The sequence below is a fragment of the Macadamia integrifolia genome, chromosome 2, assembly GCF_013358625.1.
Source record: "Macadamia integrifolia cultivar HAES 741 chromosome 2, SCU_Mint_v3, whole genome shotgun sequence".
NCBI lineage: Eukaryota > Viridiplantae > Streptophyta > Magnoliopsida > Proteales > Proteaceae > Macadamia > Macadamia integrifolia.
In genome coordinates, this window is record NC_056558.1 from 22,431,618 (window position 1) to 22,451,034 (window position 19,417).

Genomic DNA, 19,417 nt, shown 5'->3' on the forward strand with positions numbered 1-19,417 from the left:
GGATATTTCCACAGTGAAGAAAATCACTGTGAAATGGGAAGAGATATGCCGACCTAAGGAGGAAGGGGGTTTAGGTATCAGGCGATTGAGGGATGTCAACTGTGCGGTGCTTAGCAAACTTGTGAGGCAAATGAAGTATGAAGGATCTGCTTTTAGTTCCTTTTTGCGGGCTAGATTTGTGAATGAAGGTGGAGATCTCAAGAAGGGTTATAGAGCATCTTCGGTGTTTAAAGGAATTGCGAAGATGTGGAACTTTGTATCTCTATCTGAGCGGTGGATGGTGGGTACAGGTGAGGACATATTTTTTGGAAGGATCGATGGATAGGTCCTTTGTCTATTGCTGAGCTCTCCCCCCTCCCTTTGTCTCATTTTTCTTATAGCAATTGCAGAGTGGCAGATTTTATTGAAGATGGTAAGTGGTGTTTTCCCCCCTATTCAGTCTGATTTTTTAAAAGATATATTCAAAGCTATAGGGAATATATCCTTGCCACAGGGTCAGAAAGACCGATGCTGCTGGTCTCTATCCTCCTTAGGGGCTTTCTCCACTAAATCGGCCTGGGAAGCATTGAGAAAGGTTTCTCCTAAAGTGGGCTGGGCAAAAATGGTGTGGAGCTTGGTTTTGATCCCCCGCCAATCAGTGTTTGGATGGAGACTTATGCATGGAAAGCTTCCTTGTGATGACAAGGTAAAAAGAAAAGGAGTGATGCTCCCTTCTAGGTGTGAGGTGTGCAATAAGGCTGAGGAGTCTATAAATCACTTGTTCGTGGAATGTGATGGAACTGTCTACATTTGGAGGGCATTTGCTGAAGTCTTTGGTTTTCATTGGTCCTATCAAGGGGATGATTTTTCAGCGCATGTTTCATGGTGGACTCAAAAATCCAAATCCATTGGACTGTCTCAAATGTGGATGGCTGGTTTGATTCTTGTTCCATACTTTATTTGGATGGAAAGGAATTCAAGAAGATTTAGGGGTCTTCATCGATCTTATGGTCAAGTCTTTCATACAATAATGGAGGAGATTAGAAGACGTGGCCCAGGAAAAAGTGACAGAATAAAATCTCGACTAGATTCTGAGAGATGCTTGAAGCTTAATATAGAGGTGCCAAGAAGGAAGATTAAAGGGGTGCGAGAAATTTTCTGGCTGCCTCCGATGGAGGGATGGTGGAAGCTAAATTGTGATGGCTCGTCCTTGGGTAATCCAGGGAATGCTGGAGCAGGTGGCATTATAAGGGATAGCAATTGCCAGATTGTAGCGATTTATAGCTCCTATTTAGGAATAGCTTCAAATTTCCATGCTGAATTTCAAGCTTTAATTGAAGGAATTGAGAGAGCAAGAGAGCTGAATTGTGCATCTCTGTGGATTGAATGTGATTCAGGCGCTGTGGTGCTCATGTTTCAAAGGGGCTGGGTCCCGTGATTTGTTTGGCAAAGGTGGTCTTCCCTTATTTCTTATCTCAGTGGTATAAGATGGAAAATCACTCATTGTTATCGAGAGGCAAACCCTATAGCAGATTTCCTGGCGCAGATGGCTGCTAAGAAGGAAGCATCTACATCAGAGGTGGCATGGCCTCCTGAGGTGCTTGACTTCATGGCTGAGGATGCGATGGGCAGATCGCGATTCAGATTTTATTAGTTTTCAATTTCTGTTTTTTGGCCTAGCACCTATCTTTCCGCTGATGGCAATGCCGTAGGTGGGGGTGGGTCCTAGGTGGGGTGATTTTTGTTTTTGTTTTTCTTTGGATCTTCTTTTTATGGATCCTCTTTGTACAGTTTTTAATTTTTCCCTTTTCTCTTAATATACATGACCCTTTAGCGAAAAAAAAAAAGAGAAGTGAGTTGGGAGAGGAAGCTGCTACCAAGGCCAAGTTGCACCCCAACCTCACGGCTTCCTACTGTCCAGCTGAGGTTTTGGCTTCTCCTCCCCTATTTTGGTATTTTTGAATCAACTTTGTTTAGTATAATTATGAAAAAGATTGGAAGCAACTATAGTTGGAATCCCACTGTTATTTAACTTATAAGAGGGCATTGTCTGAATGAGTTCAAAAGAGGAACCTACTTTAAGGAAATTGAAATATACATGGAACCTAGGACACTAAAGCTGATTTGATTATACTGGAAGTCTTCTAAGAGACCAGCTTTGATGGTAAAGAGTAAAGAAAAAGAAACAAAAGAAAGGGGAACTTTATGGCTACGTATATATGAAATGATTGTGTAACATGGCCCTACTAAAGTCGTACTAAGACTACTAGTATGGATTTGTCATAATCATTAGAGAACATAGTGGACCATGATCTAATAAGCTAACTACCCACTATCTTAGTCAATATTTGTTGATTAAAGTACTATTAAGAGTTGATTATTTCCTTGGACTGCTGTGTAATATGAAAGTTCGATCATTAGAAGAATTCTTGAATTCCAAGAGTACGCAGTCAGCCCATACGCACTTTACCAAAATGGCCATAAATTTTTTTATAAAACAGTAAATGACATTCTGTCTTTTTTGTAAGCAAATAGACTCATAGATCTTTCTATCCATATAGGGCACGAATACTAGTTCCATTGGAATTGGTTCAGGTTTGACACGAAAGTTACACAAAAACAGAGGACTGCAATTACTATTTTCAGCTTCAGTCCTTTGGCATAGTCTTGTGGACCTAGCTCGGGTCATTAGGCCATTTAGAAATGCTCCCACATCAATCAGAGATTAAGAAACCTATGTAAAAGCCTAAGTATATGATTTGGTTGGATGGTGAGTTTAAAGTAAAAGGATCAAGTCTGGCAGTCGGTAGCATATATAACAAAGTGAAAGCTTAAGTTTAGGAGTGATTACATACTTGAGTCATTAAGTTTGAAGTAATAAATTCTTATGTAGGTGATACAATTGCCATAGAACATTAGCAGAAAGTGGTTCTCATAGTAATTTTTGTACATCATCTATAGGTGAGGGGAATTCGGCTATATCCTTGTATGTTTTGCCATTTACAGTATATATATGTATGTCATTGCCTCTAAGATCTGTTTTATTTTTTTATATGTATCAAAATATTTTTTTTATGATTTTTTTTATAAGTGTGAGGCATGATAGACATAAGATAAAATTAAGGCGTAAAATGGAACGAAGCTAAAAGTTGTGAAAGTCCTTTCCAACAGAGGAACTGGGAAGAATAATGGGGTCTTTTAATGCCCACCCTGCTGGTATGGGATAGTCAGGGGAGGACCCATAAAGGCTCCATCAATATCTCACTCCACCCAAATGTTGAAATTGACGGTGATAACTGGATGCCGAAGTTGGTAAGCAAGACACCAAAGAATAAAAAAATAAAAAATATAGGAAAAGATTAAAGATACACTCTCAAGACACGACCCAGATCCTTTGAGCTAAAGAGCAAGAAAAGGGCGAGACGTTGAGAGAGGAGCTTGTGGGATGAATTCTCAAGACACGACATAGATCCTTTGAGCTCAAGAGCAAGACAAGGGCGAGGCATTGAGGGAAAGCATCCTATCCAAAAGTAAGCAAGTAAAGGTAAAAGAATAAGAAAAAGAGTAAGAAAGAAAAGATAGGTTAAAGAGGAAAAAGGATAATGTTGAGGTTGATAATTATTTGATTTTGAATGCCATGCATGCCAGTATATGTATGATCAGATATATTATATTTTCAGATTTATGCATTGACAAAAGTAGCATGTGATTTGTATGATGTTTCTTTAGTCATGCATGTTTTACTTCATGATATGATTGTGTTTTCCTCACTAAGCTAGTTGAGCTTACCCCATGATATATAACTATTTTACAGAGCCAGAACATGTGCCATGTCGTTGTGCACAATGTGTATTTGGTGCTAGAGGTGCTGATTTTCCTTCCTCCAAGGAATAATCTGAAGATATAACTATTCCAGACTTTGCTAGACTTTTTGAAAGAATGTTGTAATAACTTTACAATGGATTACAGTACGTTTAATGTATTTGATAGATATAGACATATTAAGACTGTTAATGTGTAATGAAGTTATAAGTATGACGACTTAGCTTCCACTGTAGAAATTTTGATATGTTTTCAGATTAGTTTCCGCTGTGTATATGTGTTTGGGTAAAAGAATTGTAAGATTAAGCAGTTATTTAACGGTGGCCCACGAGGGCCTAAACCCATATCTTACCCAGATTTGGGGGCGCTACAAATATATCCATGTGGAAGCATAATTACTCCTTTGCACCAGAGAAATGAAATTCGGGCCCAAAAAATCCATCCACCAACTTGAGAGTTGTGTTCATAAACTTCTCTATTTGATTTAAATACCTTGTTATAGTTGAATCTAAACGGGGTTCAAAAAAATATTGTGTAATTGAAGCCTGGCATACTTCACCAATAGTGAAAGTTTTCGTGTTAGAGATTTGTAGCATTCCTGCAAGACAAGTTTCATAAAAAGGGAATCTATATACAATGCAGAAATATTTGTAGTGAATGTAAAGTTGGTGGAAAGATGTTATAAGCTTTTTTATCAAATCTCTTAATATAAGCTTTGATAGTGGAACTATATTATCAAAGGAACTGTAGAAAAATATTTGATTCAATATTATTTATTAAAAATATACTCTTTTGAATGGTTATCATTCTCTAATTTTATTAGAGGTTGAACGAATTTTATGCATTTTTTGAAGTCTTAAATAAAGTACCTAATTAACATGAGCATAACTATATTTGAAATTTTGTAGTATCCTTTCTTTTACCAAAATTTTAACCATATTATCAAATTTAAAATTCAAATAATAACTGCATGTATCCATTTCCAATCTTCCCCCAAATTTACATTATTAATGATGGATAATATAGTATGGTCTTATATATTCAGTATGGTTGCCAAAAGCACATATTCAAAGGTGCAATTCAAAGAAAAATGCAGCCTATTGCAGGAAAAGTCATTCATTTAGGCGAAGTGCAGTACTTTTGCTAGCTACAGCAAGGAAGCAAGAAGAAAATTTTCCCATTGAAAATTATCAACTAATTAATTGTGTCACTAGTTCCTAGAAGGTTTACTTTTTTTTTCGCTAAAGATTCATTGTATTAAGAAGAAATAAAGAATGTACATCCCAATATAAAAGAAAAAGAAGATATCACCACCATCATACAAGAAATAGACTAAGAAAAAATTTGACCAGCCCCACCTTCGGCATTGCCATCAGCAGGAAAAGGCCCCCTTAAATCTTAGTCTAAATAAAAACCTATAAGTTCATAAAGCGATATCTTGGATGCTGGTTAGCATCCAAATCCAATTTCATTGAAACCAACCGAGGCCAAGCTTCCACTGGATACGACACTTCAAATCTCGCTGTTGATTTTGCCAAAAAATCAGCAATCACATTTGCCTCCCGGTAACAATGCGCCACCTTCCAATTTATTGAATTCAGGAAAGATAACAGACTCCTCCATCGTTGTAGAGCAAACCATGGAACTAAACCTTTTGAAAGAAGGATCACCACTGCCGTAGAGTCGCATTCAATCCAAAGATGCTGAAAACCATTTATCTTTGCCTGTTCAAGACCAGCGATCACTGCCAAAAATTCCGCTTCAAAATTTGTTCTGATACCGACATATTCTCTGTAGTTCAAAAGGCTGTCCCCCTTCTCGTTTCTAAAAATCCCGCCTACTCCGGCCTTCCCTGGATTACCCAAGGAGCATCCATCAGTGTTTAGCTTAATCCATCCTGGAAATGGGAGACACAATCGAACTTCCATAATCTCTCTACGAGTTCTTGTTACCCGAGGAATTCCTATTCTTCTAGCACATATCAGATCCGGGATGGAAAGGGGTTTCCCAAGATGTACACTAGAAATCATACAAATTTCTCCTTTCACTCTAGCAAAAATATGTTTATAATGAAGAGTTGCACCATCATGATATCTAGCGTTTCTCTCCATCCAGACAGCATATGGGATCAGGATAAAGCCACAAAGCCACATTGTTGAAAAGGTTAAAGTCTTCCCTTTCCGTTTCCACCATGCTAAAATGTCCCCCATTCTATCAAGGGGCTGCCACCTGATACCGAATAAATCACAAAAAGAATTCCACAGAGATTAGGTGTACTCACAATGAATGAATAAATGAGGGATAGATTCTTCTGCGTGACCACATAAAATGCACCTAGAAGGCATCATCACACCCCTTCTGCACACCTTCTCATCCGTGGGTAACCGATTATGAGCAAGCCTCCAACCAAACACAGTTTGACGGGGCTGAATCTTGGATTTCCGTAAAATAGAAAACCAAGGGAATTTCTGATTTTTCCCCCTTATCTCCTCCCACGCTGATCGCAAAGAGAATGCCCCAGAATTTGATAGCTTCCAATGACATATATCCTCCATAGGCGATAAAGAAATTCTTTTTGCCTTCTTAAAGGTCTCAGCAAGAAATTTCGAAGAAACATTTGGAAAAAACCACTAGACTTCTGCTCATTCTTTTTCTTCCTCTTTTAACACATAATGCAATGAACCTAGAGAACTCCCATCCTCACGGTTTTGTCTCGAAAACCCTAGACTCTCTCACCCCTGAAATCTCATTCCCTATCCCTCGGATCCAGATCCTCCCCAGGGGTTGGGCTGTCCAAAGAGGCATCCAACGACGGGGAAGATCCAAGACTAGTAGTGAGGAGATGGCATTTTTGAATGGCTTGGTAGATGATGGTAGAGATCTGGATCATGACCCGGGGGGAGGAAGACCGCCGGATAGGGGCAGGCAACTACGCCTTACTGATTTCTAGAAACCTAACTCAAAAGATGCATTGGAAGCGGTTAGAGAAGAAACTGAGTTTCAATCCAAAGAAGATCTGAGTACTAAGGTGGATGACAGACAGCAGAAATCAAAAAGATAGAGGGGATGGTGTGAAGAAAACCTTTTCTACGGTCGTGGGTAAGGCCTTACCGGACGTGGAGCAGTTAGCGGAACCAATACATGCTGGGTCGCACACCAAGATTATCATCCCTCAGGAGGCATATGAGGAGAGGCTGAAAAAATTCAAGTTTGCTTTGATAGGTCGGGCAAACTTCAGATTTATGTCTCTGAATGATATTTCATAAAGCTGCAAGAGAGGGATGGAATTTGAAGGGGAGAATTTCTTTGTCTCCTATGGGGAAAGGCTTCGTTTTATTTCAGTTTGAGTTGGAAGGAGATATGTCTGCCATTTGGAGAAGGAAACTAATCAAGGTTAGAGGACAATTTATTCGCTTCCAACGTTGGAAACCAGATTTTGATGTGCATGCGGTGAACAACCCAACCAAACTGGTGTGGATCAGATTTCCAGGCCTTCTCCTGGAATACTGGTATGAGAAGATCCTGTTGACAATGGCTAAAGGGGCAGGAAGACCTGTGGCCCTGGACAGACGCACCAGATCGGCGGCAATGGGGAATTTTGTGCGCGTTCAGGTAGAAGTGATAATTGGGGATAAAAGGGTGGAAGAGATTCAGGTGGAAAGAAAGCAACCAGGAACGGGGGAGGTTTTTTGGTTTAAACAATTGATCATATATGAAGATGGGTTAGCCAAATGTGGTTTTTATAAAAAAATCGGGCACGCTTTGTTCCAATGCAGAGAGAAGAAGGAGGTGGATGCTCGAGATACTGGGGCGGCGGCCATGGTGAATGAAGGTGGTGCAAGGAGGAGATCCAGCTCAGAGGGCAGTGGTTTGGGTGAAGGATTTGTTTCCAATTTGGGTAGAAATCTTACCCATATGAGGTAGCCTCCTACCATATTAAGAAATCAGATTAGGGACAATAGTCCAATGCCTAAGGAAGGTGTGCAGGGGCAGGGAGATATTGAAATAATTATTCCTTTAGAGAAGTCCACCATTATGGGAACAAATCCCAATCGTTTGGATGCAGTTAACAGTATAGAGGGTAATGGATTGGTGTCTACATTCAATGAGGAATCTGGGTCGGTGGATGGAGCGGATATGGATCATATATCTGAACCAGGAGAGGAGGCAGAGACTGATCACCGTAAATGCAACTCTCTCATCTCAGAGGAGGATGAGGCTATCTATGGCAGGGAGGATCATATCGTTTCAGGTCAGCATGGTGAGATCGAAGAGGGTAGGGACGTGAGGTTCGAGCCTCAACTTGATAATCCAAAAACTCACCAGCAGTACAAGGACGGGGTCATGATTGTGTATCATGAAGACGTGGTAGAGGTTGATAGAATGGCGAGCCTCCTTGAGAGCAATATGGAGGGGAGAAGACAGCAAAAAGGAAAATCTTTCTCCCTTTATGAGCAGGCTGCTCGAAAGTCTAACAGATTGGCTCTTTTAAAAAAATGACTGAAGATTTTATTTTAGAATATCAGAGAAATGAAGAAGAAGGCTGCTAGGTTGGCCTTAGGGAATATTGTTTCGATGAATTCCCCAGAAATTATTTGCATAGCTGAACCTATGTTGGAGGTGCAAAAATTTCCAAAGAGGTTTTTCAATAATCTTGATTTTGAAGCGGATTTTATTCATAATGATAGGCAGGATAAAGTTCCAAATCTGTGGGTGGTTTGGAGAAGGAGTATGCCTAAGCCGCAAGGTGTCTCTTGCTCTGATCAACATATTACTTTACGTGTGCAGTGGCAGTCGAACATCTTCATTGTGTCTTTTATTCATGCTAATTGCTTCAAGGCAGCAAGGAGAGACTTGTAGAGTAATTTGGCGGCATCGAACCCGGGTCAAGGCACCCCCTGGCTGGTGACTGGAGACATTAGTGCTATGCTGCATGCTCATGAAAAAAGAGGTCCAGGATCTTTTAATCTAGGCTCTGGGGATAGCTGCTTCCTTATTCAGATTCCTTCACAGGGTCAAAAGTATACTTGGACCAATAATAAAAGAAGAGGTAATGTTGTGGCAGTTCTGGATAGAAGTTTCTGCACAGATGCAAGGATTTCAGAGTTTCAGGATTGCCACCAAAAGGTGCTATCTAATTGTGCATCTGACCATTCTCCCCCGTTGGTGGTGTTAGAAGCATCGGTGAAGCCCTCTAATTGTCCTTTCAGGTTTCAGAGGTCTTGGATAGATCACAAAAATTTCCTAAAAATTGTGAAAGAATCCTGGGATGAATGGATTTCTGGATCGGCTCTATATATCTTCAGTCAGAAAATTAAAAGACTGAAAATTATGATTAAGGAGTGGGCTAGGGAAACATTCCCCAATGTGAATTTGGAAAAGGAGGCGGCACTAAAGGGGTTGGAAGAGATTCAAAAGTAGATAGAGGAGATTGGTATGAACGATCAAAATTTTGCTCGTGAAGCTGATGCAAAAACTAGGTACTTGAAGGCGATGGATGGATATGAAAAATTCTGGGCTGAAAAAGCTCGGATTAGATGGAGAATTCAGGGAGATAGAAGCTCGAAATTCTTTCATATGGCTGCGATGGTGAGAATAATGAAAAATACCATTAGAAATCTGAAAACTGATTCCGATCAGATCATCACTGAGAAGATGCAGATGGAGGATTTTACTAAGAGCTATTATGAAAATTTTTTAAAAAAATCGGCTACTGCTGACCACATGGAAATGCCGGACTGTATTCCGAAGGTTTTGGCGGACATTGATAGATGGAGGATGGACGCGATGCCATCCAATGATGAGATTAAAAGGGCGGTTTGGGACCTTGATCCGGAAAGCTCTCCAGGTCTAGACAGTTTTCCTGGTATATTCTATAAATCTTGCTGGGTCATAATTTCTAATGATGTTTGCAATGCTATTAGAGGCTTCTTCAGTAAAGGCCGAATGCCTTATGGTGTGAATAGAAATTTTTTGGTGTTAATCCCGAAGATCGAAGGGGCAAATGCTTTAGATAAGTTTAGGCCTCTATGCATGGGCAATTCTTTTTGTAAAATTGTCTCTAAAATAATGGCTTTAAGACTTTCAGAGGTGATGCCTCGGCTCATTTCGGAGGAGCAAGGAGCATTCCAGAAGGGAAAAATCATTCACTCCAATATCACCCTTGCCTCTGAGTTATCTAATATGATGTTCTCCGCGACTAGAGGGGGTGGCATAGGGGTGAAGATAGACATTCAGAAGGCCTACGATACAATTGATTGGGATTTCATTTTTCATGTATTGAGAAAGTTTGGGTTTTCAGAGACCTAGATTCGATGGGTGTACCAGATGCTGGTCTCTGCAAAGATCTCAGTAATGTTCAATGGTGGTCCGATTGGATATTTTGGAGTGGAGAGGGGTTTGAGACAAGGGGATCCTATTTCCCCAATGCTGTTCATTTTGGCTGAAGAGGTTCTCTGTAGAGGCTTGAATAAACTAGTGGAAGAAAATAAATTAAAGCCTATTAAGGGTCCTCGTGATGTGATTACGCCAGCCCATAATTTGTTCGCTGACGATATATTCATCTTTGCTAATGTATCTATCAGATATGTTAGACATCTGAAGAAATTTCTTAACATGTACCAAGAATTTTCTGGCCAATGTATCAGTTTGGAGAAAAGTAAATTGTTTGTGGGCTCGATATCTTCTCAGAGAAAGAGGGTTATTGTAGAAGAATTGGGGATTCCCCTTTGTACTTTTCCTACAAGATACCTGGGGGTGGAGATTTTTAAAGGTAGAGTTAAGAAAGATGTTGTGATGCCTATTATGGACAAAGTGAAAGGCCGTTTCGCTGGGTGGAAGGGCAAGATGCTATCCCTGGTAGGAAGAGTTGAATTAGTGAAATCAGTGATTATGAGTATGCCAGCTCATAGTTTTGCTGTGTATTGGTGGCCATCGTCACTAATTACAACTCTGGAGAGATGGATGAGCAATTTTGTCTGGTCAGGAGAGATAGATGCCACAAAAAAAATTGTTGTTAATTGGGATCAATGTTGTAAGCCGAAGGAGGAAGGGGGTTAGGATTGAGAAGATTGAGAGATGTGAATAAAGCTATGCTCTGTAAAATAGCATGGCGTATCAAGCATGAAAATTCCTTGGCCAGTAGATTCTTGAGAGCCAGATTCCTAAATAAACAGGGGTTACTGAAGAAGGGATATAGTGCTTCTTCCATATGGCCTGGCATTAGAAAAATTTGGAACTTTATTTCTTCTAAGGAGAGATGGGTAGTTGGTGATGGTCGCACTATAAAATTTTGGAAGGATAATTGGGTGGGAGGCTTTGCGCTAGAAGAGTGTGTGGAAGATGTGGATAGATCAATGCTTGATGGAAAGGTGGACAGATTTATCGACAATCATAGGTGGAACATACCTGTGGTAAACTCATGCTTTATGACAGACAGATGTTTTTAATGCTGTTTTGCAAATTAAAATAACAAATTATGAATGTGCTGACCGATGTGTTTGGAGTCTTTCTTATGATGGGAATTTTAATTTGAAATCTGCGTGGGAGGATATTAGAGAAAAAAAGCCGATGGCTCCCTGGGCTTCGCTCATTTGGTGTAAGAAGCAACAACCTCGGGTCTCATCTCTTGCTTGGAGGGTGATTCATGGAAAGGTTCCTACTGATGAAATGGTGAAAAAGAAAGTTGTGCCTCTTGTTTCCAGATGTGTTCTTTGTAAGGCAGCAGAAGAGACAATGCAAAATCTATTTATAGAGTGCCCTTTTTCCGATGAAATTTGGAATGATTTATGTCAGTGTTTTAACCTTAGATGGAGTGCCCAGGTATCTATTTTGGAGCTCGCCCAATGGTGGAAAAGAAATAATAAAAATGTGAGCTGCAAGGAGGCGTGGACCATGGGTTTTGGTATTGTTATAGATCACTTGTGGAGGGAAAGAAATAATAGAATCTATGAGGGTGTGGAGCGGATAACAAAATATATCTCGCTCATGGTGATTGAAGAAACAAGAAGAAACGCTCCTGTAGCTAAGGGTGTTAATTCCTTGGCAGACCTAATGTGTTGCAAACATCTGGGATTATCTATCCAAAAAGATAATCGTCGTCACATTTTGGAGGTTTACTGGCACAAACCCCCCATCAATTGGATCAAACTAAATTTTGATGGGAGCTCTTTGGGAAATCCTGGGCACGTTGGAGCGGGAGGAATCTTTCGTGATCATTTTGGTAAAGTGATATGTTCATATAAAAAATATATGGGAGTGACAGGGGTATTTGAGGCTGAAGTAGAGGGGCTGATGGAGGGTTTGATGCGAGCCAAGGACATGGACATTCAACATTTGTGGATTGAGTCAAACTCGAGTGTTGTTGTGTCTCTAATTCAGCAAAGGAAGATTCCTTGGTTTGCTCTACAAAGGTGGATATATCTCCAGACTTACATGAGAAGAATTTCTTGGAAAATTTCTCACAATTACAAAGAGGGGAACTCAGTGGCAGATTTCTTGGCAAGAGATGCGGCTAAGAGTGGTATTTCAGGAGTTGATGTGATCTTGCCTCCTCACATAGAGGATTTTCTTTCTAGAGATGCCAAGGGCAGACCAAATTATAGATTCCCTTAGCATTTTTCCTTTTCTCCTGCTGATGGCAATGCGGAAGGTGGGAGGATAGGGAGGCTGTTGGTTCTTTTTATTGTTGGATTGGTTGTTAGGTTGTAATTGTTTCTTCCTTTTTTCTTCTTATGAAATAAAATTTTAGCGAAAAAAAAAAACCACTCACCATTTCGATTAAGATCTGCCAGGCGCATAGTCCTCCCTATGAACATTTCCTGCTCCAAATTAGAAGACTCCGCCAGGGAAGAATTTTTTAACCATTTATCTGTCCAGAACATGATTTTTTCCCCATTTCCCACTGTCCATCTTTCCATGTCCGACACGAATTTCCACACCCTCTTCAGCCCTGGCAAAATGGAGGAAGATTTATATCCCTTCCTAAGAGAGCCACCTTTCTGAACAAATCTTGCTCTAAAAAATTTGCTCATAATATTGTCTTCATGTTTAATCTGCCAGGCGAGCTTGCATAAACAAGCTTTATTCACCTCTCTCAATTTTCTGATACCCAAACCACCCTCATCCTTGGGCTTACAAGTGTTCTCCCATTTTATCACAATTTTTTTCCCCACCTCCATTTGACCCGACCAGATAAAATTTCTCATCCACCGCTCTACAGTTTTAATAATGGACTGGGGCCACCAATAAACTGCAAAATTATGGATAGGAATACTCGAAATTACTGATCGAACCAACTCCACCCTACCAGCCATCGAGAGGAGCTTCCCTTTCCAAGCAGTCAATCTGCATTTAATCTTATCCATCAAAGGTAAAAGATGATTTTTCTTCACTCTTCCCTTGAAGATTTCCACACCCAAATACCTTGTAGGGAATTTTGAGGCCTGAATTCCCAATAAATTACTGATGAATTGTTTCCTGTGGGGGGCAACCTTCCCAAAGAAGGCTTTGCTCTTGTCGAGATTAAACTGTTGACCAGAGAAATCCTGATACTTTGATAAAAATAAATGCAGATTTTTAACATATTTAGCCGACGCATTCATGAAGATGAAAATATCGTCCGCGAATAATAGGTGAGTTGGAGTGTAGGTACCTCTTGGACCCGGCAGTGACTTGATTAATCCTTCCAAGGCCAATTCATTTAATCCTCTACAGAGCACTTCCTCAGCCAAAATAAACAAAATGGGAGATAACGGATTGCCTTGACGAAGACCACGACCCACACCAAAAAACCCCTCTGGACCTCCATTTATTAGAACCGAAATCCTTGAGGATGAAAGAATTTCTTGGATCCAAGAAATCCATTTCCTAGGAAAACCAAACTTCCCAAGAACAGCAAATAGAAATTCCCAGGATAGAGAATCGTAGGCTTTCTGTACATCAACCTTGAGCCCCATCCCACCTCCCCTAACCGTGGAATGCATCAGATTTGCCAATTCTGAAGCAAGGCTAATGTTTTTCTGATATTATCTTCCCCTTTTGGAATGCCCCTTGTTCCTCCGAAATCAACTTTGGCAGTAGAATTGCAACTCTACTTGCCACAATTTTTGGTAATACCTTGCAAAAATAATTCCCCATGCAAATTGGCCTATACTTGTCGAGAGAAGTAGCCCCCACCACCTTAGGGATAAGAGTGAGAAAGAAATTATTCACACCCTTTGGAAAGATTCTCCGTCTGAAAAAGTGCAATACAGCCCTGCAAAAATCATCCTCAACAATACTCCATACCTGCCTAAAAAATTTCCCTGAGAAGCCGTCAGGTCCAGGGGAACTATTTGGGTCTAATTCCCAAATAGCTTTTTTTATTTCCTCTGAAGATGGTTCAGCCTCCAAATAAAGAGCATCATCATCCGAAATAATGCATGGAATGCAATCCAGCAGCTCAGGGTGAGGAGAAGTAATAGATAATCTGTGGAATTCCTCATAATAATTGACAATATATGAAGATAATTGTTGCTGGTCATTCATCCACTCCCCATCAGCATTCTGCAAAGTGCGGATTTGATTTCGATCCCGTCGCATTTTCACTGATAGATGAAAGAACTTTGAATTTTTGTCCCCATCTTTCATCCACCTCTGCTTAGCTTTTTTAGCCCATAGATTATCCTGCAACTGGGTAGCTTTCAATAGCGCTGTTTTGGCATCAGCCTCGCGACCAAAAAGGTCATCTGACATCCCTGCAGCCTCAATTTCTTGATGAACAGAATTTAGGTGATCCGAAGCTTTTTTGACTTCATTATCAATATTGGGAAAATTTTTTCTTCCCCAAGGCTTGATAAATAGCTTAACTCGCTTAAGTTTCTGAGAAAGCATAAAAATTGGATTTCCAAATATTTCTTGGTTCCACACATCTTGAATTACATTATCAAAAAGATCATGCTCCATCCAAAAATTATTAAATCTAAAAGGAATGTTACCTGGTCGGGCGATCGAATCTGACACAACTAGAATGGGAGCATGATCAGATGATGACCTTAAAAGGACCCTTTGAAGAGTACTTTTAAACATATCCAACCATTTACTGTTGCAGAAACTTCGGTCGAGGACCGCAGCTACATTACCTCGCCGGCGATTGTTAGTCCAGGTAAACTTCTTACCTTGCGAGGGTACTTGTATCAAAAGACAAGTATCCACCATAGATTGGAAATCGGCAGCTGATTTTGCATTAAATCTCCCTGGACCCCTTTTCTCGTTGGAAAGAAGGGTAGCATTGAAATCACCTATCACCGACCAGGGCAGATTTGGATTCACCACCAAACCTAGCTCCGACCAAAGCTCTCTCCGTTTGACCGTAAAACAATTAGCGTGAACAAAGGTTAGGCCTACACAGTTCCCTAACCAATCCACAGTAATTGATAGTTGCTGATCAGACACCGTGATGATCGAGGGGCGAGGAATTCCTTGTTTCCATATTACCCATATATTAGGGACCTTGTCCATGCAGAAATTGTGAATGAAGTCAGACTCGAACCCCAATTTTTTAAAGAACAAAAAAGGGAATTTGCTTTCACTAATCATTGGCTCCACTACGCAAACAACATCAGGAGAATGATCTCGAATAAAATATGATAAGGCTCTTAAACCAGCAGCCTTATTTGCGCCTCTGATATTCCAAAAGAGGACTTTCATTGGAAAATTATGAATTAATTGGTGTTGCCAGACTTACTAGTCTGGCCTACTTTCTTCTTTTTTTTGTTGCCTTCTTTTGAAGAAACAGCCATTCCCTTTTCTCGAGCATAAAGGGCGTTATCTATCTTCTCCATCTCCTGATAATTAGAAGCCGTTCTACCATCCCTTCTGGAAGAGCTGAGGAAGCTACCATGCGGCAAAACCCCATTCTCTGGCGAGGAACGAGTTGAAGGAACGTTTCTAACTCCCCTCAGCGAAGACAATGTTCCACGACCTTTGGAAGCTCTACCCTTTCTTGTTGGCCTAGGTGGAAGTTCCTTGACAGCAGGGGCGTCCTCCTCCCTCTCATTTTCCACCGAGTTCTCTATAGAATCAGATGAACTCTCATGACCCGATGGGTCTACACTATCCAATTCCTCAAAATCCGACCCGGATCCAGCCACATTGTTATTCAAATTTGAATTAGAGGGGCGGACAGAGATATATCCACGATTCAGTGAGTTGGAGTTACCTAAAACTGCAGGATTGGTTGCCAAAGTGTCCAAGACAATCAGAATATCTCCCTCCTTCTCAGCATTCTGATTGGCTGAGACACAAATAGAAGGAGATTGTTCCTCAATTGATTTTTTTCATTGATTGCATTCAAATCGTGGTCCTCCTTCCCAGCTGCATGATTGGTAGGTGAAGCTGCTATTATGGAAAGAGGATCATGAGGAACGGTTTCCACAATGGGCGTTCTACCCGAGTGAGACGCAACTCGGACCGAGTCCACTCTATCTTCAACGTAGACTGCACCTGGTACAATGGCCGACCTGTCCATAGAAGCTTGTTTTTCATCTTCAAGCCTCTTAGATCTACATTCTCCCACCTTATGTCCCAACCGCTTATAGAAGCCACATCGACTAATGTCATCTTCATATTGGACTCGTTGTCTGAATCCAAAAACTCTCGATGTACCGGGTTCGAGACATTCAACTTGAACCTCCTCTATGCGAGATGCAGTTTTAGTAGTATCGATTTCAACCAGTACTCTAGCATAGTGACCCATTAATCCCTGCTTGGTATGGCGGTCCAGGGCAACAGGTCTCCCCACAACTTTTGCAATGGATAAAAGAACATTCTCATACCAATATTCTAAGGGGTGATCGAGAAATCGTATCCAAATTAGCTTGGACCAGGTCTGCTTAACATGGATGTTGAAGTCCGGTTTCCAGTGTTGGAAATGAATGAGTTGCGATCCTGTTTTCATAGGGCTTCTTCTCCCCCTTCACGTTGAAATTGAAAGATAAAGAAACCCTTTCCAAGGGGATGCATAGTAACCCTCTGGCTTAGGTTCCATTTGTCTACGGCCTCCTTTCTTAGAGCATCCAAAGAAATAACTCTGAAATCGACCCTTCCAATAAGGGAAAATCAGAAAGACTGCCTCTTAGATTCGTAATCCTGTTGAGGGATTATGATTCTTCTAATCTCCCCTGCTTGAATCAGTTCTAGAAGAGAGTCGATCGCAGGCCATGATGCATTCCCTATCGCCTTAGCATAGGATCGGTTGGGTCTCAGTGCATCTGAGTTTACTCCACCCATAGCCATGGTTTCCTGCGGCGCAGGACCTCTATCCAGGTCCTCACGAGCCCCACCATCATCATCTGCTTCTTCGCCATTCCTCCTATTCTCTACCATTCTTCTCTTAACTCCAACCATGTGAATGATTAATATATTCAATACGCAGGGGATTACACAGAGATACAAAACTAAAGATTTGCAGGAGATAAATTCATCGATTCATAAGGTGCCACCAATACCAATTATGCTAGATTTCCAAATCCCTCTTTTGAAACGATCATGAATATTCTTAGATATTCTGGGTTTTTTGACTAGATGGTTCACTTAGCTTCTATTGACTATCCAAATATCTGACACATGAAGTCCCAATGGGCTCAAATTTTGTCGATAAAACAACAAACGATCAAAAATAAGGTTATAACTTCTCAATTAACCACTTTGGTGACTCGACATCTGCTAAAGGATGAATGCATTGAAGCTCTACCCTACATACCTTAGCAATTTCTGAATGAAGCCTCTATGCCAGCTTTGCTGCCAGGCCTTGGATGCCAACAAGGATCATTTTTTTTTCATTGGGTCGAGAGCCACCCTTTATTCTATCAAATTTCACATAAATTATTTCATAGACCTAAGGAGCTATGAATTTTATATATTATTCTATTTTAAAAATGAAGACACTCTAGTTATTTGTATTTTGTTCTATCAATTATGACAATTTTACATTTGTAATATGTTCATTGTTTTGCATGTAATTTATAATAAAATGTCTTATAAATATAATCAAATAATAAGTGAGACACTTACAAGGATAAATATCCTGGTCTCCTCCAATATCTTACGTGAGACATCTTTCTGCCACCTCAATTATAATTAAAGGATGTGAAATGTCTATCTAAGTTTTTGGTGTACGCTACACTAACAACTCTTATTTCTATCTTTTTCTTCTCTCCTCTCTCCTTTTCTCCTATTGATGAACCGTCGAAGCCCCTCCTCCTCCCTCCCTCCCTCTGATTGGTGCACTCGCCCTATATATCCCTCTTGCTTAGAGAACCCTCTTCCTTAAAGTATAATATGTAATATACAATCCACCACAAAAGGATAAAACTTCATGACAATAAATCATACGTTAAACTTGAAGTTAATGTTATGGAAAGACTCACCAATACTTGTATCAAAAAATAACTAGGAAGAAAAAGCTAAAGGTTACAAACGAAGTCTAAAGTTAGTTGTTTGATTATTCACATTTAACTTGTTTCATAATCCATTGCAATGTTACTTTAACTTTTTTTTTTTGCTAAAAGGTGATTTTATTGAAAGAGAAGGAAGCAAAACAAAGAGAAATACAAAAGGGCAGGCCGATCCCACTAAGCCCACTTGCGACCTCCACCTTCGGCATGGCCATCAGCAGAGGGAGCAAGCAGAGGGCTTAGCCGAATCGAAAATGGTGCCTATCCAATGCATCTGAAGCTAACTCAGCAACTACATGACTCTGGAACTCCACCGAGAATTCTGAAATACAAGATTTGAATGCTTTCCTAGCTAGGAAATCAGCCACTACATTAGCTTCACGAAAACAGTGTGATCTTCCATTGCACCGACTCCAAAAAGGGAATGACAGATCTCCATTTCTGCAAGGCGAACCATGGAATCTCCCTTCTCTGGACTGCTGAGACCACCGCCGCTGAGTCAAACTCAATCCAAACACCCCTAGCATTATGGTGTCTAGCTAGCAGAATACCCTCCAAAACCGCCTCAAATTCAGCTTCATATTTTTGTTTGACTCCCATAAAAATGCTAAAAGAGTCGATTACCTTGCCTGCATTGTCCCTTAAGACTCCACCAGCACCTGCATTGCTTGGATTACCAAGCGAGCTACCGTCCACGTTGATCTTCATCCACGCCCTGGGAGGCTTACACCAGTGGACCTCAAGAGGGGAAGGGGAAGTAGGATTTCTGATACTGAAACCTATCTTCCTACAGGTCATCAAGTCTGAAATCGAACGAACTTTTTCACTTGACCCGTCATAGCAAAGCTGAACCTCTTGCCTTATACTTTGAAAGACATACCGCACCGCCCTTTCTTTATTTTCCTGCCTTCTTTTGTTTCTTTCCCACCAAATATGGTTGATAATGATGAGCAAACCCAACTTCCATGGCTTCTTTATCTGAATAACTTGAGTTTTCCTCTTCCACCACTTGAACAACGATTGAATGGTTGGGTGATTTACCCACGCCACCTCAAAAAAATCTAGAAAATAAGGATTAAACAAGTGGGCTTACTTTAACTCTCTACATTTACTTTATAAATTGTGTCAAAATAAGGATTACACTACCTATGCACGACTAGTCATGAATAAATTGTTTCAAA

The 19,417-nt window shown here is 40.5% G+C and overlaps 2 protein-coding genes across 2 annotated transcripts; one reads left to right on the plus strand and one right to left on the minus strand.

The window, feature by feature from the left end:
• Positions 1-7,116: 7,116 nt before the first annotated feature.
• LOC122064496 lies at positions 7,117-7,725 on the plus strand. The gene has a single exon (XM_042628203.1). The coding sequence runs from the start codon at positions 7,117-7,119 to the stop codon at positions 7,723-7,725; it is 609 nt and encodes a 202-aa protein (XP_042484137.1).
• A 6,084-nt stretch (positions 7,726-13,809) lies between these two features.
• LOC122064513 lies at positions 13,810-15,489 on the minus strand. Its single transcript, XM_042628222.1, has one exon. The coding sequence runs from the start codon at positions 15,487-15,489 to the stop codon at positions 13,810-13,812; it is 1,680 nt and encodes a 559-aa protein (XP_042484156.1).
• Between the last annotated feature and the right edge of the window lie 3,928 nt (positions 15,490-19,417).